The sequence below is a fragment of the Notechis scutatus genome, chromosome Z (genome assembly GCF_049901735.1).
Source record: "Notechis scutatus isolate UNSWTSFEM ecotype Mainland chromosome Z, rNotScu1.2, whole genome shotgun sequence".
Classification (NCBI taxonomy): domain Eukaryota; kingdom Metazoa; phylum Chordata; class Lepidosauria; order Squamata; family Elapidae; genus Notechis; species Notechis scutatus.
The window spans coordinates 5,811,897-5,834,704 of NC_142025.1; the positions used below are offsets into that span (position 1 = coordinate 5,811,897).

A 22,808-nucleotide genomic window follows, 5' to 3' on the forward strand; every position below is an offset into this window, starting at 1 on the left:
AAAGTAACAACATTCTGAAAGACTGTGCCAAAGTCAGTTCAGATTAATTTGCAATAAATCTGCCATCTTGAATCACAGGGAAAATGCTGAGGTCGCTGCCAACCAGTCCGCATTCCTTACAGCTGGTTAATAAGAAAGTACAAAAATGTTCTCGCTGTCTGGAAATTCCTCCTTAGTTCTAGGCTGGTTCTCTCCTTGATTAGTTTCCATCCATTGCTTCTTGTCCTGCCTTCAAAGGCTTTCAGTGAAGGAGGTGCTTCCCAAACTGGAGTAAATTACCCCAAATAGGATAAAAGTAGTTTTTCTTTGGGTACTGTAAACCCATTTTTTTCCCCTGTGCCCTTAATATTTTACCTAATTGCCTAAAAAGGTGTTTCCAATAAGCAATTTTCAATAATGAAAGAAAAATTTGGGGAAGCACTGTACTAGGATTATTTGTTCCCCGGAACTGCTGTGAATGCTGTAGGGAAAAAAAAAAACTTCTTTTCCTTATTACCTGCAAAAAGGAAATAAAATACATCCCAACTGCCTCTCAGGCTAATCCTTGGCAGCCAGGCGGGAAGGAGGCAATCAAATGTCTTGAACTCGACCAGCCAAATCTCATGGGCAGTTTCCTCATAGAGGAATCATAAAGAAACTTAATTCACTTGAGGCAGCAGCACCAATAGGAACATCTCCTTGGAGCCTTTTGGGACTTCCTCAGGTATAGCCCTTTCTGTCTTCCTGGTTCTGTTAGGTTTATTAGTGACTTCCAGATTTGGATAAATAATTATCAAAGAACTTGGTGTAACCATTTGAACTATTTTGGAATCTTGGCACTAACATTTTCCTCCCTCTCTCCTTCTCCCTCCCTCCCTCCCTCCCTTCTTTCCCGCTTCTCCTTCCTTCTCTCCTTTTCCTCCCTCCCTCCCTCCCACCCTCCCTTCCTCCCTTCCCGCTTCTCCTTCCTTCTCTCCTTTTCCTCCCTCCCTCTCTTTTTCCTGTCCCTGCTTTTCACCCCTCTCTCCCTCCCCACTTCTCTTTTCCTTCCTTTCTCTCTCTCTTCCTCCCTCCCTCTCTTTTCCTGTCCCTTCTTTCCTCCCCTTTTCCTTCCTCCCTCTTTTCTTTCCTCCCTTCTTCTCTTTTCCTATCCCTTCTTTTCTCCCTCCTTCCCTTTTCCTCCCTCCCTCTTTTCTTTCCTCCCTTCCTCTCTTTTCCTTTCCCCCTCTCTTTTCCTCCCTCTGTCCCTTCTTCCTTTCCTTCTTTGCTTCCTTCTTTCCCTCCCTCTCCTTTCATTCTTTCTCTTTCTTACCCTTCCTTCCCTTCCTCTCTTATCCTCCCTCCCTTCCGCAGAACCAGTTCCAAGGATTACTTTTTGATATCGTAAACAAGCAAGCATTTGAACTGTTCATTATCAGCCTGATTTTCTTGAATGTGGTGGTCATGGCCGTGGAATACGAAGGTCAAGATGTGGCTGCTGACCAACTTCTTGAGAAGATCAACTGTGTCTTTGTGGCCCTCTTCACTGGCGAGTGTGTGATGAAACTGTTGGCTTTGAGGCTTTATTTCTTCAAAGACTCCTGGAACATATTTGATTTGGTGGTTGTCATTCTTTCAATCATTAGTAAGTCGACCTTTTTTTTTTTTGCTTTACAAGGTTCATTGCTTGCCAATGCTAATAAGCTACAAGGCAGGTAATATTTGACATGGCACAGTTATTTACAGTCATAAACTTTCACTTCACATGTACATGAGTCCTCAACTTATGACCACAGTTAAGTCCAAATTCATTTTGTTAAGTGAGGCAGTTGTTAAGTGAGTTTTGTCCCATTCTACAACCTTTTTGCTATGGTTATGAAGTGAGCTTTTGCAGTGGTCAAGTTAGTAACACAGTTGTGAAGTGAATCTGGCCTCTCCATTGACTTTGCTTGCCAGAAGGTCACAAAAGGGGATGACGTGACCCAGGGGCATTGTAACCGTCATAAATACGAGTCGGTTGCCAGGCCTCGGATTTTGATCATGTGACCATGGGGGATGCAGCCATGCTCGTAAATACGAAAAACGGCCATAAGTTATTCTTTTTCAGTGCTGTTGTAACTTCATCTACCTGTATAATACAGGTATATAATATAATGAGGAATGCACGCTTGCAAGAATTGGTTGTGTTGCATGGAAGAGAAATAATTCAGAATTTGGAAAAAGCAAATTGTCATAGCAGCAAACCTCAGGCAATGGATCTCTGGGTCCTCTTTGTCTGTGAAACACATTTTAGGAAAATAATCCTCCAAGTTGCTCCGTTGGGCCGGATCCCAACCATTACCCATCATTAAAAAAATAATCAATTAATTAAATGCATATGCTGCCTCGTCTCACTATCCACCTTGAATGAATCTGGCTTGCAGTGCAATAAAAATCATAAATATAACAGCATTGAAAGTAATGACAAAAATCAGATAAAAACTACAATGAGCACGAATTGCACAGGGATACAGTCTATTACTTCATTAGTGATTCCCATCAAGGTCCCCAAGCCGAACCAAATTTTCAGATGCTTCTGGAAGGCTGAGGAGATGGGTAGGCCTTGACTTATGACCACAAGTGATTCCCCAAATTTTCTTTGCTAAGCAAGATAGCCGTTAATTGAATTTTGCCCTATTTTACAACCTTCCTTGCCACAATCATTAGCTGAATCACTGTAGCTGTTAACTTAGTAGCCATGGTGGTAAAATTAGTAGCCTTCCCCGTTGTCTTTGCTTGTTAGAAGGGACCCTGGGACACGGCAAGCATCAAAAATACATGCCAAATGTCCGGATTTTGATCATGTGACTGTGGGCAACTGAAACAGTCATAAGTGTGAAAAAACAGTCATAAGACACTTATTTCAGCGCAGTCCTAACTTTGAATAGTTCCTAAACAAATGGTTGTAATTCGAGGTTTAGTGCAGGTAATCCTCGACTTACGACCACAATTGAGGCCAAAATTCCTGTTGTTAAATGGGACATTGGTTAAGTGAGTTTTGCCCCATTTTATGACCTTTCTTTTCACAGTTGTTAAGTGAATCACTGCAGTTGATAAGTTAGTAACCTGGGTTGTTAAGTGAATCTGGCTCCCCCATTGACTTTGCTTGCCAGAAGGTCGCAAAAGGGGATCACATGATCTTGGGAACACTGCAATGGTCACAACTATGAACCGGTCGCCAAACATTTGAATTTTGATCATGTGACCATAGGGATGGTGCAAAGGTCATAACTGGGGGGAAAACAGTCATAAATCACATTTTTCAGTGCCATTGTAACTTTGAATGGTCGCTAAACAAACTGTTGTAAGCTGAGGACTACCTGCATGAAAGAATAGAGTTTTAAGTTAAATTGAAAGACTCATTGCAGGCCTGCTTTTTTTCCCCTCCCCCCACCCCCAGGCCTTGCAGCAACCCAACTTTGGCGACGCCTCAATTTCCCGCCAACCATCCTGCGTGTCATTCGAGTGATCCGTATCAGCCGCCTCCTGAGGCTGATCCGAGGCGCGAGAGGGCTGCGCACCCTTCTTTTTGCCCTGCTGATGTCCCTCCCTGCTCTCACCAACATCGGGCTCCTCCTCTTCCTGATCATGTTCATTTACGCTATATTTGGCATGGCTAATTTCTCCTGCGCGAGTTGGCTGCAAGGGATTGACGACATTTTCAACTTCCAGACCTTTGGCAACAGCATGCTTTGCCTCTTCCAAATAACCACGTCCGGTGGCTGGGATGAGCTTCTGGGACCGATGCTCCTCCACCAGGACAGGTATATGTGTGCTCCAAACATCAAATCCGCCACACAGAACAGCCCCTGTGTCAACAGCAAGGTGGCCATTGCCTATTTTGTCAGCTACATCATTATTTCGTTCCTGATTGTAGTCAACATGTACATTGCTGTCATCATCGAGAATCTGAACGTTGCCACCGAAGAGAGCACAGAGCCACTGGGCGATGATGACTTTGAAATCTTTTATGAGATCTGGGCAAAATTTGACCCCAAAGCAACCCAGTTTATCTCTTACTCGGCACTCTCCAACTTCGCAGATGCCCTGGCAGAACCTTTGCGGATACCAAAACCGAATAGTCAGCAGTTGTTGTCCATGGACCTTCCGATAGTCAATGGGAATAAAATCCACTGCCTGGATATTTTGTTTGCTTTTACCAAAAGGGTGCTGGGAGAATCTGGAGAAATGGACTCGTTTGAGTCCCAAATAGAAGAAAAATATCCAGAGAAGATTGCCTATGAGCCGATCGTGACAACTCCCAAGAGAAAGCAGGATGAGTCTGCCATCATCATTCAAAGAGCTTATCGGATGTATCTTTTCCAGCGTGCAGGAAGGGTAGCGCCTCAGGAACCCTTTGTAACCATCTCCTTGGAGAATATTCCAGAAGAGGAAAACTCATCTGTGTTCAGCCTGAGTGAAAATGAAGGCAGCCAGTCCAATAATTCTCAGAGCTTGTCTTCGGTGGCCATTCCTCCATCCTACAGTAATGTGACGAGCATTGCTCCTGTCCTTCAACAGGAGGAGTCCTCAGACCATAAGGGTGATACAAAGTGATATTCCTCTCACTGATTTTTTTCTCTCGTCACAGCAGGGTTTTCCTGGAAACAGATGAAAATAATAATAATAATACTGTCATAAATAGTTAACTCAGGAGCTTTTTCCATTAGCGTTTGTGTAAACTCTTACAGATCCTCAGTGGGAATTAAAGATTGCCTTGCAGCAGAGTTTCCCAACCATCTACATTCCGGACGTTTTGTTCTTTGTGATAGTCTGAAAATTCTGGGAACCATAATGCCATTTCTGCCCTAATGATTTATAGCAGAGGTCTCCAAACTTGGCAACTTTAAGACTTGTGGACTTCAACTCGCAGAATTCTCCAGCCAGCTTTGCTTTGCTTGCTTTGCTGGCTGGAGAATTCTGGGAGTTGAAGTCCACAAGTCTTAAAGTTGCCAAGTTTGGGGACCCCTGATTTATAATATCTTCTTGACTAAGTCTGTGTTATGACAAAGGACAGACATTGTGTTACTTCAGTGTTGGTTGGATGACACAATGAAAGGACTGGAGGTTATAACAGGTGCAGGAACTGGGTATGTCTAGTTTAATGAAAAGAAGGACTAGGGGAGACATGATAGCGATGTTCCAATATCTCAGGGGCTGCCCCAAAGAAGAGGGAGTCAAGCTATTCTCCAAAGCATCAGAGGGCAGGACAAGCAGCAACGGGTGGAAACTAATCATGAGGAGATCCAACCTAGAACTAAGGAGAAATTTCCTGACAGGGAGAATAATTAACTAGTGGAACAATTTGTTTCCAGAAGTTGTGGGTGCTCCAACATTGGAAGTTTAAAAAAGAGATTGAACAGCCATTTGTCTGAAATAGTATAGGGTCTCCTGCTTGAGCAGGGGGTTGGACTAGAAGACCTCCAAGGTCCCTTCCAGCCCTGTTATTTTGTTCTCTCTGTTAAGCCTCTTATAGAATGGTAATTTTCAAAATGTATCCTTGCAGAAGAATATAACAGACTGTGTGACAATTATTAATATAATTCTTATAAAACAATTCCGCCCTTGCAATTTCTACCCATAGGATGGTTCTTGCATGAATTCATGTAGCGTAAGGAATGGGATTACTTACATCAGCATGAAAATGTATGAACATACACTAAGAATAAAATTAATATATGTGTGTTGTTAGAAATGTATTTTGAAATTATGTGAAAAGAGAATGGTTAATCTCTGAATGTATCATTTTTTCTTCTTCTGATTATCTAAGGCAGTTTGTACATTTCCAAAGGTTTATTTTCCAGAATAGGAGGAATTCATGATGCTCCAGATGTGGTTTGACTATGTGAAAAATGAAACATCCTTTAGGAAAACCAGGATATTAAGACTAAAACCAGAATAAGAGCTGTGGTGGCGCTGTGATTTGAGTGCAGTATTGCAGGCTAATTCTGTTGTCTGTCATCAGTTCAATCTTGACAAGCTCAAGGTTGACTCAGCTTCCCATCCTTCTGAGGTTGGTAAAATGAAGGCCTAGATTCTTGGGGGCAAGATGCTCACTCTGTAAACCGCTTAGAGGGGGCTGTAAAGCACTGTGAAGCAGTATATAATCCTAAGTGCTGTTGCTATTGCTATATTTTGAAGACAAATGACTCTGTTTTGCACTTTCATTCTGGCTTATTGTGCTCTGGCAATGTAGCCAATTGTGGCTTATTAAATGAACCATGATAAAACTAACAATGTCTTATTGCAATATGTGAAACCTGTGAATATATTACACATATAATAAGAGTTGTATATTACACATATAATAAGAGTTGTTAACCTAATCCTACGTAGCTTTTTCTCTGGTAATATCACACTACTAACCAGAGCATACAAAACATTTGCTAGACCAATACTCGAATACAGTTCATCAGTCTGGAACCCACATTACGTATCTGATATTAGCACAATTGAGAAAGTCCAGAAATATTTCACAAGAAGAGTTCTCCACTCTTCTACTCGTAGAATACCTTATGCCACCAGACTTGAAATTCTAGAACTAGAAAACCTTGAATTACGCCGTCTTCGGTCTGACTTAAGCATGGTATATAAAATCATACATTGCAATGTCCTACCTGTCAGTGAATACTTCAGCTTCAACCATAACAACACAAGAGCACACAATAGATACAAACTCAAAGTAAACCGCACCAAACTTGATTGCAGGAAATACGACTTCAGCAATAGAGTGGTCAATGTCTGGAATACTCTACCCGACTCTGTAGTCTCTTCGCCAAACCCCAAAAACTTTAACCTTAGACTGTCTACTATTGACCTCACCCCTTTCCTAAGAGGCCTGTAGGGGCGTGCATAAGCGCACCAACGTGCCTACCGTCCCCTGTCCTATTGTTTCTCTTATTCTTTATTTTTCTTATATGTACCCATTTCATGTATTCACAACTATGTATACACTTATACTTATTATCTTGTAAACAATTGGCAAATCAAATAAATAAATAAATAAATAAATAAATAATAGGGAAGCTATCTTGCTAAGAAAGACCATCCATTGTTGAACCTCTGTTGCTGCTTGTCCATTGGAATTGTTTTGGAATTTCTCCTTATTCCAGTATATCTTATTTATATCAAGTAAAATTTATATATAAACGTTAACACCATTTTGTTTCTATTCACTGTTTGAAAGAATTACCATGCAACACAAATAAATAGAAGAGAATGCCTGTACTTCAGGGCTAAACTGTTCGGTTTCTAAGGTTCGGTGTTTTCTTGCAGACATCTCATGACCCATCTAGATAACATCATCAATAGTATCTGTCAAAAGAATTTGAAGTCCCAAATCCTATCCAAGGTTGCGCAGTAATGAATCAGAATGAAATCCAGATATGCTCCCCATGCTCGCATGATCAAAATTTGGATGCTTGGCAACTGATTCATATTTATAACATTTGCAGTGTCCCAAGATCATGTCATCCCCTTTTGCAACCTTCTGACAAGCAAAGGCAACGGGGAAGCCAGATTCAATTGACCATGTTAAAAACTAAAAATTGTAGTGATTCGCTAAACAACTGCGGCAAGAAGGGTCATAAATTGAGGGAAAGTTTACAGAACTGTTTTGCCTAGCAACAGAAATGTTAAGGAGTACCTGTAAAGTTATTTACTAGGTGATGTGTTGAATGCAAATATTTTCCACACCAAGAAGGAAAATGTCTGGTTTCCTTTGCACATACTGGATGACGTCACTGTTTTTCCAACCTTGGCAATTTCAAGATGGTTGGACTTCAACTCCCAGAATTCCATGGTTCTGGAAGTTGCAATCCATGCATCTTAAAAGTTGCCAAAGTTTCATCATGATTTCAAATTAATCTATGGATGATGAAGGCTGGAGCCAACAATGTGGCATCTAGATTAGACCCTAATCTGTTACTCTTAAAAGCATGCAAACTAGAACAAAACAGAAAGCATATTTTTCCCTTCTACTCTGAAAAATTAGGAACACCAGAGCTAAAAATGCTTTTCATAGAAAACATAGCTTCATGAAAAAAGGACCCTTGTTTTGATACAGAAATGGCACTTTTTAAATAACCTAATAAATGAACACCATGGCCATTAACAGTAATTGCAGGTTACACAAGCCTCTCCAATATCCAACTTTGCTCTTAATTTTTCTCTCCCTGTTGTGATTATTATTAATAATATTTTTGCTAGTCTGTCTAAAGGTTTCAATTGATCTTTGGTAAGCCATTGAAACAAAGAAAACCCAGCCATTTCCATCATGCCTCCTTTGCATTCGTTTAATTAATGTTTATGCTTTTAACAAATTTTTTGTGTGGTTTTAGATATTGTTTTAATTGGGAGCTATTTTCATTGGGAGTTTGATATAAAATGGATGACTATATGAATCCCCAAAGTGCTTTTTCAAAAGGCAACTGGACTTCCTTTGTTTTTTCTTGAAGACGTTTCCCTTCTCATCCAGGAAGCTTCTTCAATTCTTGCTTGCCTTGATAAATATTGAAGAACTGAAGAAGCTTCTTGGATGAGAAGGGAAACGTCTTCAAGAAAAAACAAAGGAAGTCCAGTTGCCTTTTGAAAAAATAGCACCTTTAGGGCAACCATGACTTGGATGACTGAGAAACTCCAGAGACCCAATGACTATATAAATATCAATACATTTTTAAAAAGATGGAATTCACAATTTCCAGTTAGAGATGACTGAAGCTGGCCATTTCGGCATGGTTCAAGGATGCCTATTTTTCCAACTGCAGTTTATTTCCCAAATTCATGATTGGTTTGCCTTCTTTTGCCTGAAGGTTCCCTGAAAACCATTCGCTGTGTTTTTGCACATTTGACTGGTGGGATTACGTGCCATCACCTGAGTGTCAGCTCCTAGCAACCTGATAGGTAAACCTTGCAAGACCTCATGAGGCTTTTCACTTACTAAACATATACGGTATATGTGTTTTTGAATATGCTTTCCCTTGAAATATATAGTCCTCTACTTATAACTATAGGGCAGGACAAGAAGCAGCGGATGGAAACTAATCAAGGAGAGAAGCAACCTAGAACTAAGGAGGAATTTCCTAACAATGAGAACAATTAATCAGTGGAACAACCTGAATCTCCAAGTTTTTAAGAAGAGATTGGGTAGCCATTTGTCTGAAATTTTATAGAGTCTCCTGCTTGAGTAGGAGGTTGGACTAGAAGACCTCCAAGGTTCCTCCCAACTCTGCTATTTTGTTCTGTTCTACTCTACTCTACTCTATGGCCAGAACATCCACTACCACAAGATGGTTGCTAAGTGACTCATGCCTGACTTTTTGACCTTTATTGACATGGTTATTAAGTGAATCACAGCAATTGTTAAGCAAACCATGTGGTCCTTAAGCAAATTCAGCTTCCCACATTAACTTTCCTTGTCGGAAGCCAGCTGGGAAGGTCACAAATGGCAATCCAATCATCCCAGGATGCTGCAACAGTCATAAATACAGGTAGTCCTTGACTTACAACTGTTCATTTAGTGACCGGTCACAGTTACAATGCACTGAAAAAAGTGACTTAAGACCATTTTTCACACTTACGACCTTTGCTGCCTTCCCACAGTCATGTGATCAAAATTCAGGTGCTTGGCAACTGACTCGTATCTATGATGATTGCAGTGTCCTGGAGTCACGTGATCGCCTTTTGCGACCTTCTCCCAAGCAAAGTCAGTGATGGAGCCAGATTAACTTAACAACTGTATTACTAATTTAACAACTGCAGTGATTCAGTTAACAAATGTGACAAGAAAAGCCGTAAAATGGGGCAAAACATACTTAACAATTTTCTCACTTAAGAGCATAAATTTTGGGGTCAATGGTGGCCATAAGTCGAGGACTTCCAGTACATGTAGATTGCCAAATGTCTGAATTTTGATCACACGACGCCGGAGATGCTATGAGTGCCAGCTGTAAGTCATTTTTTTTCAGTGCCGTAACTTTGAATGCTAAATGAGTGCTTGCTAAGTCAATGACTCTGTTGTGGTTTGCCAGCAGCCTGTGTAGATGGCAGCGGAATCAGACAGTGGGGAAGATCGGGGACCAGTCAGTGAGTTTGGAGAGGACTCAGACGAGGGTCCTGTGTCTGATGCAGAGATGGGGCCAGGACCATCTGGGAGTGGGGTGCTGACTCTGGAGCCTCCAGAGTCTCGCAGCAGCGAGGAAGAGGAACAAGTGGAGCCTGTTCCCAGTGCATGTGTGCGCAGAGCTGCTAGAAGGCAAGAGCAGCTGAAACAAAAGTGGCAACTCGGGAGTAAGGCTTGAAGATGATTGCCCCTCCCATAAGGGATAAAGGACAGGCAAAGGTAATGAAACCTTTGCAGGAAGCAAAGTCATTCGTTCTGTTTTGATTAATCCTTAAAGCTCTGTGTGGACTTTGTACTTCGGTTAGTTTTTTATAGTTCATTTGGCATTCTAGTTGTTGGCAGCAATTCAAAAGAGAGGAAGGTGGGTGCTTATCTCAAAGGGACTGTTTGGGACTCATTACGGGCTGGGAATGAACATAATTCCCAGCATTGAAATAAAACAAGAGTTGTTTGGACTAAGCGTGTGCTTAATTACAGTCTCAGGAACCCTTGGTCAGAACAGACTCTATGTAGATATGCATCTAGTCTTTGAGTTGTAAACTGCATATGTGGATGGAAAAAAGTAGGTTTTGATCTTTCAGTCTGTTGTGAAGCAGGAAATCGACATACTTGTATCAAAAGTCAGAATGACTGAATTTCTCCCATGTCCATCTACACACAATTTCTATTTTCCAAACCTAACCTCATCTGCAAACATTTCAGTGGTTTGAATTTCTCCAGTGATGATATTTTTATAGTCTACATCAAAGGACATGCAAGGCAAATTAATGCAAATTAATGCAAAACTCAGTTGGAGAATTTGAATATATTTACTGGAATATTTTTAACTATAGAATCATTTATTGGCTTAATGTATTTATTAATGAATCTTTGGATTATTCTTTTTTTAAAAAAATTTTTTTTATTAATTTTCAATAAACAAACATACACAAACAAAACACAAAACATGAAAACATAAAACATCTTTTTGGAAAGCAGCTTAGTCCCGGATTACATTTTTTGTACAGACATAAATTCAAAATCATGCTCACTTTTATATACCATTTCATATCTTATTTACCATTCTACAATTTCTATATAGTTTCTCCTCTCTTTTTCACTCTCTTAATTTTATTTTATTTATTTCATCTCAGTTTAAATTATTATACTTATATCCTTTGTTCTGTTTCAGCTGTCTATTATCTTTTCTCATTAACACATAATTTCTCTTGTAATCACTGATTGGAGTATGACGCCTTTATATCTTTCCCCTAAATTTAACACTTAAAATAATACATAATTTTCATTTGGATTCTACTTAGTACATTCTAAAGCTACATACTATATTTTAAAATAAGAAAAAAATTATAAATTTATAATATAATTAAAACAATAATCCATAGCAATTAAACTCTATCATTAAAATTGATATTCATTTAAGTCTTAAACATTTTACACATTCCTTTTCAATTAAGTATCATGCTTCTATGGGAACACTTATAAATTTGCTTAATTACTTCCTCCCCATTTCAATTATATTTTAAAGTATTATGAGATTAAAATGTTCCCATTACTTCTTAATGCAATTCTCTCATATTTCATTTCATTTATTTTATTCAAAAAGAAAAAAGGAAATTTCACTAAATTACATTAAATATTTTATCCCATTTTATAATCATATATTATTCCAATTTTCTAACATTTATTTCAAATACAAATACAACAATACAGTCTTATGTACTTTTGCAGAATCTCTTTTTTAGTTATATTTTTACCCATTATCTCTAAATAAATCCTGTTTCTTTACATCTTGTTTCAAACCTTTGTAGCTTCTCTTCCTTTTTCCTTCCTTGCTTCTCCAGTCTAGCCTTTTTACCCCCTTGTCTCTTGATCTCCACTCTCTTCTGTATTCCTCTTTTCTGTTGCTTTCTGACATCGAATTTTCACCTTATTTTTGCCTTTTTTGGTTGTTTTTTTAAGTCTTAAATTCTCCATTCTCTTTCCCCCCTTTCCCTTTTCTTCCCCAGCTAGAGTTGCTTGTTCATTAAATCTGGCTTCTTTTTCATTCTATTCTTCTTGTTCTTGTAGTTTCTCATAAGTAGAAATCGCCATTTCTAAGAAATGAAAAACAGAGCCAAAAGAGCCCTTCCCTTCTTGTTCCTCTTCTTTATACTTTTTAAATTCCATTTTCAGTTCATCAACAAGTAATGCCATTGTAGAAAAAATTTTAAACAGCCCAAATGTTTTTAATCTTTCTAATAATTTCCAAAAGTCCCAAAGTCACCAAGCGATCCAAATACACACAGACTGTTTCATTTAACACTTTCTTCTTTTTACACTTTCTCTTCCTGGGGTTACAATTCAGTTGCAAAGTTCCAATTAAAATGTATCTTTTAGAAGTCTTGTTACAATTTAACTCTAGTCTTGTAAATTTCAAGCAGCCTCCTCCAGCAAAATCTTGATCTTAATTCTTTTCCTCTCCCTTCCCACTTACAGCAAAAGAAATTTTTTTTGTTTTTTTCAGAAATCTTTATTGTCCCCTTGGCTTTAATTTTTCAGTTTGATTACCTGCTGATGCCAAAGCGGGTTTTTCCAATTTCTCATTCATCTGCTGTCACCGTAAGGAAGGAGAGTGAGAAACAAAAAACTTTCCCTTTTCACTTTCATTTGCTGCTTCCAGATCCTCTTTGGGAGCGAAGTATCTTTGATGAAATTTAAATTCCAGGGTATTTTAAATGTTGCTTGTTATCCCGGTCAGCCAAAACTTTCACTTCTCAGCTTCCTCCTGCACGTTCTTTCCCGGATGAGAGCTTCTTTGTGGCAGCCATTTCTGACCGCCGCTCCACTGCTTTTGGAAAAGGGAGTTAAGCCAGCTGAGGAGGGGAGTTGTGATTCCCCCCGACCCCTGCCGGATGTCCCCTATCTTCAGTTACCTCTACGGGGTAACTATAACCCTGAATCCGGCTGGATCGGGGCACTCCAGCGGCGAGCGCAAGCAGAAACTGCGCACGATCGCAGATTCCTGCCGCCGCCGAATCCCTGCAAACCAGAAGTCCATGAATCTTTGGATTATTCTTCATGCCTCGAATATATTGCTCTATGAGATTCAAATGAAGAAAAGCCTCACCTCTGGAGCTTTCTGCTTAAATAGGTTTTGAACAAATTATCCTGTTCCAGCAGTCATGAGGCCATTAAAGTATTAAGCATTTCCCTTGTAGCCAAATTACTTATTGTGGGTTTATGTTTCAATTTTCTGTTACTCTGAAGTCTGTGTTAGCCTATGCTCAAAGCATTTATATGCAAATGAGTGGCCCTTAGGAATGAAAATAATGTTCAAATCAATTCACTGAAACAGAATTATTTTAAATGTTTGGAAAGATTGTTGTAGTTACAGAACAGTTTCGATAAATGCAACCACTTAACTTTTATTTGACATGTGAAAAAGTGTTGTCCCATAGAAGATGTATGTTTCTATAGAAGAGGTGAGCTGCTTGAAAAGCAGAGAAAAATATACACTGCTCAAAAAAATAAAGGGAACACAAAAATAAGACATCCTAGATCTGAATGAATGGAATATTCTCATTACATAGTTGAATGTGTTGACAACAAAATCACACAAACATTATCAATGGAAATCAAATTTAGCAACCCATGGAGGTCCGGATTTGGAGTTACACTCAAAATTAAAGTGGAAAAAAAACACTACAGGGGCATCCAACTTTGATGTAATGTCCTTAAAACAAATCAAAATGAGGCCCAGTAGTGTGTGCGGCCTCCCCTTGCCTGTATGACCTCCTACAATGCCTGGGCATGGTCCTGATGAGGTGGCGGATGGTGTCCTGAGGGATCTCCTCCCACACCTGGACTAAAGCATCCCCCAACTCCTGGACAGTCTGCAACGTGGCCTGCAACATGGCGTTGGTGGATGGAGCGAGACATGATATCCCAGATGTGCTCAATTGGATTCAGGTCTGGGGAACGGACGGGCTAGTCCATAGCATCAATGCCTTCATCTTGCAGGAACTGCTGACACACTCCAGCCACATGAGGTCTAGCATTGTCGTGGCATTAGGAGGAACCCAGGGCCAACCGCACCAGCATATGGTCTTACAAGGGGTCTGAGGATCTCATTTCGGTACCTAATGGCAGTCAGGCTACCTCTGGCGAGCACATGGTGGGCTGTGCGGCCCCCTAAAGAAATGCCACCCCACACCATTACTGACCCACTGCCAAACCGGTCATGCTGGAGGATGTTGCAGGCAGCAGAACATTCTCCACGGCGGCTCCAGACCCTGTCATGTCTGTCACATGTGCTCAGTGTGAACCTGCTTTCATCTGTGAAGAGCACAGGGCGCCAGTGGTGAATTTGCCAATCTTGGTGTTCTCTGGCAAATGCCAAACGTCCTGCACGGTGTTGGGCTGTAGCACAACCCCACCTGTGGACGTCAGGCCCTCATACCACCCTCATGGAGTCTGTTTCTGACCGTTTGAGCAGCCACATGCACATTTGTGGCCCGCTGGAGGTCATTTTGCAGGGCTCTGGCAGGGCTCCACCTGCCCCTCCTTCCACAAAGGCGGAGGTAGTGGTCCTGATGCTGGGTTGTTGCCCTCCTACAGCCTCCTCCACGTCTCCTGATGTACTGGCCTGTCTCCTGGTAGCGCCTCCATGCTCTGGACACTACGCTGACAGACACAGCAAACCTTCTTGCCACAGCTCGCATTGATGCGCCATCCTGGATGAGCTGCACTACCTGAGCCACTTGTGTGGGTTGTAGACTCCGTCTCATGCTACCACTAGAGTGAAAGCACCGGCAGCATTCAAAAGTGACCAAACCATCAGCCAGAAATCATAGGAACTGAGAAGCAGTCTGTGGTCACCACCTGCAGAACCACTCCTTTATTGGGGATGTCTTGCTAACTGCCTCTGCTTTCCACCTGTTGTCTATTCCATTTGCACAACAGCATGTGAAATTGATTGTCAATCAGTGTTGCTACCTAAGTGGACAGTTTGATTTCACAGAAGTGTGATTGACTTGGAGTTACATTGTGTTGTTTAAGTGTTCCCTTTATTTTTTTTGAGCAGTGTAGATATTGTCAAGAGGAGGAGGGGTGGAGGAGGAGGAGGAGGAGGAGGAGGAGGAGGAGGAGGAGAAGGAGGAGGAGGAGGAGGAGGAGGAGAAGAAGCAGCATCCACCTCATTGGTGCTTTTTCAGGAGGCAACTGGACGTTTTTGTTTTTTCTTTGAAGATGTTTCGCTTCTCATCAATATTCCTTAATCATAAATCCCCACCATTCAGTCAGAAACTTTTTGGACGAAAAGCAAAACATGTTTGAAGAAAAAACAAGAATGTCCAGTTCTTTTTTTTTTTTTCTTCTTCTTCTTCTTCTTCTTCTTCTTCTTCTTCTTCTTCTTCTTCTTCTTCTTCTTCTTTCTTCTTCTTCTTCTTCTTCTTCTTCTTCTTCTTCTTCTTCTTCTTCTTTCTTCTTCTTCTTCTTCTTCTTCTTCTTCTTCTTCTTCTTCTTCTTCTCCTTCTCCTTCTCCTTCTCCTTCTCCTTCTTCCTCTTCCTCTTCCTCTTCCTCCTCTTCTTCTTCTCTCTCCTCCTCCTCCTCCTCCCTCCCTCCTCCTCCTCCTCCTCCTCCTCCTCCTCCTCCTCCTTCTTTGGGACAACCATGACCTGGATGACTGAAAATCTCCACAGACTAAGACCAACATCCAACTACAAAAAAATATTATGGGTGGCGGTATGCAACACTGAAAACGGTAAGCACAATAAGCTAAAGGAAGAATAACATACATAAAGAGAGAACACCTGAATTAATAGAGACAACCCTATAGGGCAGGGGTCCCCACCGCCGTCCGCTGGACCGGTACCGGGCATGGAACAAGCCTTACCGGGCCGCTGGTTGCTGGCGCCGCCATCTTTTTTGGTAAAAAAGCAATTTTTCGTCAAAAAAGATGGCAGCGCCAGCGCTTTAATGAGCTTTTCGGGTAGAAAGCCATTTCTACCAAAAAGCTCACCAGAGCGCTGGCGCCGCCATTTTGATGAAAATCACTTCCGTGACGCCACCGGAAGTGATTTTTCGTCAAAAAAGATGGCGGCGCCAGCTGACGCCGAACCGGGCCGCGGGCGCCAGCTGACGCCGGAACCGGGCAAGGCGTCGAAAAGGTTGGGGATCCCTGCTATAGGGGATTTGCACCCATCTGCCACCACCAAAGGCATGAAGAAGTTTCCAAAGGCTTCTTGGACCTTGTCAAGGTAGTGGCCCTATGGATCTCTTGGGGCAGGGATATCTGTTCTTCTTTTGCTTTCTCTTTCCATGCTCTACTTTGAAACAAGGAAATGGGATTCCCACCTATCAGTCCTCTGCTGGTTAAAAAGCATTGCCTAATGGCCACATGCAATTTCATTCTCGTTATTCCCATAGGCCTTTCAGGATGGGGCTCTCTGAAGAGAACCGTGAAACGTAGGCACAGCTCCGCTGCAGGATTTCCCCTTTTATACGTGGAATAGAAAAATACCCTCTGAAAAAGTAACTGCAGATGCATAAAAGCTTTGGGGGGAATGTTTCCTGTATTTACAGAAGATTACAGAGTGGTTGACAGGTTTTCCGGGGTGCGTGTGTTTCTCTCTCTTCTTCTTCTCAGCAGCACAGTTCCAAACGAGTGCATGCTTTACAAGAGCTCTACCCACCTGGTAAAGTTCCTGTTGCCATTCTGGCAAGCCAAATGCAAACCAATTGAGTTGAGATTATTTTCATGGCTTGGAAACCATTTCCAAGATTCTTAGAATCATAGGGCTTGAAGCTGTGGTGGTATTCAAATTTTTTTTACTACCAGTTCTATGGGCATGGCTTGGTGGGCTTGATGGGCGTGGCAGGGGAAGGATACTGCAAAATCCCCATTCCCTCCCACCCCACTGACCTGCTTTCCAAATCCATTCTCCTGTGCAGGGCAACCAAAGAAGACCCAGCTGATCAGCTGGGACTCGGGAGGCAGGGAATGGATAGGGGTGGGGCCTGTCAGAGGCGGGATTTGCTGGTTCTCCGAACTTCAAAATTTCCGCTACTGGTTCTCCAGAACTGGTCAGAACCTGCTGAATACCCACCTCTGGCTGGAAGGGTCCTTGGAGGTCTTCTAGTCAACCCCCTGATCAAAGCAGGAAACCTTATATCATCTGAGTCAAATGGTTGTCCAATCTTTTCTTGAAAACCTCCAGTAATGGAGCACCCACAATCCCGCGAGGTAAATTGTTCCACTGGTTAATCGTTCTCACCAGGAAGTTTCTCCTTATTTCCAGGGTGGATCTCCCATTGAAGATCTTCTAACCATTGCTTCCTGTCTGGCCTCAGGTTCTGTTCAAAAGGGGTCAACCCTGTATTTCCTATGACATCTCTTCAAGTACCAGAAGTATCACGTTTAGGTACATTTAGCCAAATGAAGAGAAGATACATACCTTGTTCCCTTAGCAGTATGGTTTATCCTGCAGACTCCCTGATCCTCTTTGTTGCTCTTCTCTTTCTAGCATCTTTTTTTACATCGTGGTGACCAGAACTGGATGCAGTGTGTTTGAAATGGGACCTCAATAGTGCATTACAAATAGTCCTCAACTTACAGCAATTCATTTAGTGCCTGTTCAAAGTTACAACGGCACTGAAAAAATGTGACTTATGTTTTTCTGCAATTATTATTTTATTTTTATTTCTTTAAAAACATATTTAGGTGAACAGTGTGGTTCCAGGCTTTTAACATTTTAAATCAAATATGAGCATAATCACAGATACAGCTTCTTTATCTAATTTCACATCATTATCTATTATCCATTTTCCTTTTTATATTCTCATACATTACTTCGTATTATTCTCTAATTTTAATCATTTTCTATATTTATTAATCACATATTCTTGTATTCATCATATCTGCAAATTTTATCAAATCATATCATTCCATTAATTTTCACAAATTCATCTGAATTTATATCATCCATTATTTTATCCCCTTTTAATATTGCTTTTGCCACTTAATATATCTATATATTTTATGCACACCCTTCACTCTAACTTCATCACATTTACACAAATTATATTTTCCATCTCATTTTCATTTAGTCAAATATATAAACAAATAACAATATAATCATTTTTTGCTATATTCATATACCTCATTACCTTATACAAATAAGTAACAAATTATATAACACATTACAAGTATTGTCATATACTATCTATCTATCTATCTATCTATCTATCTATCTATCTATCTATCTATCTATATCTATCTATCTATCTATCTATCTATCTATCTATCTATCTATCTATCTATATGTTTTCTATCGGGTTCCACATGATATTTCCTTCCCCATATTGCATATTAATTTCTCATGTCTTTCATATGCACTTATATATCTTAATTAACAATCCTATCTTAAAATCTTATTTTCATATCTGTTCCAATTAAATTAACCCTTATTCTTATTCTAATTATTTTATATTTCCTTAATAATATTTTTTTAACAAATTATTAATTCCAAATTCCTCAATAGCTATATGCATATATTTTAACTCCTTCATGTGGAATCCCCATCATTCTCATTTTTAACCATCGTTATGACTGTTTTTCACATGACCGTTGTAGCATCCCCATGGTCACATGATCAAAATTCAGATGCTTGGCAACTGGCTCACATTTATGACGGTTGAAGAGTTCTGGGGTCACGTGATCCGCTTTTGAGACCTTCTGGCAAGCAAACTCCATAGGAAATCCAAATTCACTGAAGTTACTAACTTAACAAATGCAATGCACCACTTAACAACGGTGTCCAGAAAAGTTGTAAAATGGGGCAAGCACACTTAACAAATGTTTCACTTAATGACATAAATTTTGGGCACGATTGTGGTCGTAACTCGAGGACTACCTGTATAAAAGAGTACGATCACTTCCCATAATCTTGATACTCTCCCTCTGTTGGTGCAGCATAGGATTGTGTTGACTATTTTGGGCAGCTGAAGAACTCCGCTGGCTCATAAGCAGTGGTCCAGAAGGACAACTAGATCCTTCTCAAAGGCATCCCCACTGAGCCAGGCAGGGCCTATCCTGTATCACTACAGATATTAGAAATGGAACCCATGATCCATGATCTCCATTCCCAAATTAGGCCTACACTGCAGAAGACAACTCTGATATAAATCTCCCAGTGCTTTTATTAGAGGTGAAATTCACGGATGTCCAAATTGAACCAGGTAGCGATGCTAATTATGGAGGGAGTTCAATTCTTTCTCCTTGGGTTCTTCTCCTAGTTTAACAACGAGAAGATTTTCCCCCCCTCTTTGTGTCCATCTTCAATTGTCCCCAGAATCAGCGATATGGCTACTGCTTGTAAAACCATGACGGCTGTGATGGGCTTTTGGCACATCAAACTTGAACTGCTAAAGTTTTTGTATGCTTATTGATTTTTTTGTTTGAGCAATAATTTTGCATGGAAATCAAATTTTAGCTTGTCAGAACTGCTCTAAAGACTTCAGTAGATCTCCCTTGTCTCCAGAAGTCTTCAGTGTAAATACATTAGCTTTAATGAGTCCTGTCCCTTGCAAGTAATAACTGTATACTTAGGTTTCCCATCTTTATGAATTCATTCCCCTGCCATGGGTCCATTATCATTTACGCTGTCCATTTTGCTTAAAGCTGCTATCTGTGCCATGTTCAGCATTAAGGGTATTGCTCAGCCTTTTAGAGTCATTTTCTTGCATTCAGCTCTATGGAAAGCTTCCTGATCATGTTACAGAAGCCAGTGGAGTTTTCCAGGGGGTCTGGAGAGACAGATGCACAGAAAAGCCAGTTCAACCCAGTTCAAAGATTAAAGTGCTAGAATGCTAATATAGAAAAAAATCTTGAAAAGCAATGGAGGTAATGTTTCATTCAGATATAAATTTGTATTGCATAATGGGTTCCTTGTAGAAGTTATTATATGTGTCTGTCCATCCATCCAGAGGTGGGATTCAAATTTTTTTACTACCGGTTCTGTGGGCATGGCTTGGCGGGCATGGCCTAGTGGGCGTGGCAGGGGAAAGATACTGTAAAATCTCTATTCCCTCTTCATTCTATCCCCACTCCTGGGGGAAGGATACTGCAAAATCCCCATTCCCTCCTCAACCCACTGACCTGCTTTCCAGCTCCGTTCTTCTGTGCAGGGCAACCAAAGAAGACCCAGCCAATCAGCTGGGACTCGGGAGGCGGAGAATGGATGCGCGCGGGGCCAGTCAGAGGTGGGATTTTGCCGGTCCTTCGAACTACTCAAAATTTCTGCTATCGGTTCTCTAGAACTGGTCAGAACCTGCTGAATACCACCTCTGGGTCAGAAGGCATAGTGAAAATTCTTTAATTTCACAAGACATGGACAGATTTAACCACAGTTTCAATTGGGAAAATGTGACAATTCTAGACCAGGCCAAGTCCAAAAATGCCCGGGAATTTCTGGAAGCCTGGCACTCTGACAAATCGGCCATCAATAGACATATAGACATTAAGAACAGCTATAGGTCATGCAAAAGAGACAGTCAAACATCCCAGAAGAGAAAAAGACTTTAGTACCACTCCACCAGGAATCAGCACCCAGATCAGCATAGATTAACTCCAAGGTCAACTTCAGACCTACCATCAAGTAAGCAACCAGGAAACTGCCAAAGAGCCATCAGTAAAAAAGCCCAACCAAAGAATCTCTAAGGCTGCCCCCACCCACACAGACACCCAAACTACCAGAATATAAACTGACAACAAACAGCACTTCTTACAAGCACTGATGATGTTACCTAGTTGGGGAATGAAACGTCTGCAAGAAAACAAGCAGCTCAGAGAGCACCAAGGACCCTTCATTTCAACCCTGAGCTACAAATATTCTCCTTTATTAGAATTTCCTATGCCTAACAAGGTGGCTGTTAAGTGAGTTACAACGTTATGATTTTACAACCTTTTTGCCACAGTTGTTAAGTGAGTCACTGCATTTGTTAAGTGGATCACAGGCTCATTAAGCAAATCCAACTTCCCTAGTATCTTTGCTTGTCAGGACCTGGCTGGGAAGGTTGCAAATGCTGATCAGAAGACCCCAGGATGCTCCACCTGTCATAAATTTGTTGGCTGCCAAATAATTATCCTGAAATGTTTTTTTTAATGGATGACTGGGCAGAACGGGATATAAACAGACTGAAACTTAATTTAAATATCAAAGTATAGGGAAAACCAGTTTTAATGGGCCTCCCTGCTATGCCTTTTTAATGCAGGAGATTACATTTCTATTGTGATTTATATCATTTGCACATTTGCCCTTTATGCAAAGTGTATCACTTGGACCAGAAGTATTACTACAGCTCACCGATGATATTATCTGTGGATTGAAGAAGGAAATAAATACCTTTCCCAGAAGGCATCCTAAATCAGAGTTCTCCTATTTCTCCTTAGTTCTAAGTTCCTTCTCTCCTTGATTAGTGATGAGTCTTCCTTAAATTCCTTAAATATTTGAGGGTTTGTCACAGAGAAGGGGCAGGAGTGTCAAATTATTCTCCAAAGCACCTGAAGGCAGGACAAGAAGCAACAGATGGAAACTAATCAAGGAGAGAAGCAACCGAGAACTAAGGAGGAATTTCCTAATGGTGAGAATCATTAGTCTATGGGATGATTTGCTGCCAGAAGTTGGGAATGCTCCAACATTGGAAGAGATTGAACAACCATATGTCTGATGGTATAGGACAGTGGTGTCAAACTCACACCTGTGAGCCAGATACGTCACACGTTGGCCATGCTGACCCCTGGTTTAGCTAAGGAGAAAAAAGTTGCAATACATCATGTGATGCTGCCGTGATGATGCACATTTGACACCCCTGTATAGGGTTTCCTGCCTGAGCAGGGGGTTGGACTAAAAGACCTCAGAAAGTCCCTCCCAACTCTGTTATTCTGTTAAAATCCCTTTACTGGCCCTGTACTTCATTTACTTATTCAGCTTCTATCTCAGTCGTGACTCTACATTTCCAAAACTATAAAAACAATAAAAAGCATTTTAAAAAACATAAAAACATCCGTAATAAATATATACAGCAGCCAAGATAGCTAGTCAGTTAACAGTAAAGCTAACTATTCTGACACCCAGGATCGGCTACACTGCCAAGATTTTAAAGCAATGCAAAAGGCCAGCAGTGTTGGGGCCATTCTAATCTTCCAGGGAAAAATATTCCGCCAGGCAGAGGCTACAGTAGACAAGGCCCTTCATCTTGTTCACACCGGTCAACACTCTTTCAGTGTTGCTTGATCAGATTGGACAAGTAGAAACACTTGGAAAAATGCCTGGTCTCGAACCATATTGATCTTTACAGGTGACAACCAGCACCTTGGATTGCACCCTGAAACATACCAGTAACAAATGTAAAATCTGGCATCGATTATTCTTCTTTTGTAAATCATTGTCAGCTGCCACCACATCCGAGCTTGTTTTATTTTATTTATTTATTTATTTGATTTGCCAATTGTTTACAAGATAATAAGTATAAGTGTATACATAGTTGTGAATACATGAAATGGGTACATATAAGAAAAATAAAAGAATAAGAGAAACAATAGGACAGGGACGGTAGACACGTTGGTGCGCTTATGCACGCCCCCTACATCACTGCTTTGTGATCACTACATCACTGCTTTGTGCATCACTGCTGTGTGGTGAAGGACTGACA

The 22,808-nt window shown here is 40.8% G+C and overlaps 1 protein-coding gene across 2 annotated transcripts in view; it reads left to right on the forward strand.

Annotated features, from left to right (window-relative positions):
- Nucleotides 1-22,808, forward strand: part of LOC113419491 (sodium channel protein type 5 subunit alpha-like) — a 140,364-nt gene that overhangs the window by 37,493 nt on the left and 80,063 nt on the right. The window contains exons 20-22 of one of the 2 annotated variants that reach the window (XM_087947847.1): nucleotides 1,333-1,603; nucleotides 3,398-6,288; nucleotides 7,024-7,116. In XM_087947847.1, coding sequence (XP_087803973.1) covers nucleotides 1,333-1,603; nucleotides 3,398-4,554 — 1,428 coding nt within the window. In that variant the 3' untranslated portion in view covers nucleotides 4,555-6,288; nucleotides 7,024-7,116. Of the gene's footprint in view, nucleotides 1-1,332; nucleotides 1,604-3,397; nucleotides 6,289-7,023; nucleotides 7,117-22,808 lie in introns of those variants that run through there. The other variant, XM_087947848.1, reaches the window with a different exon arrangement.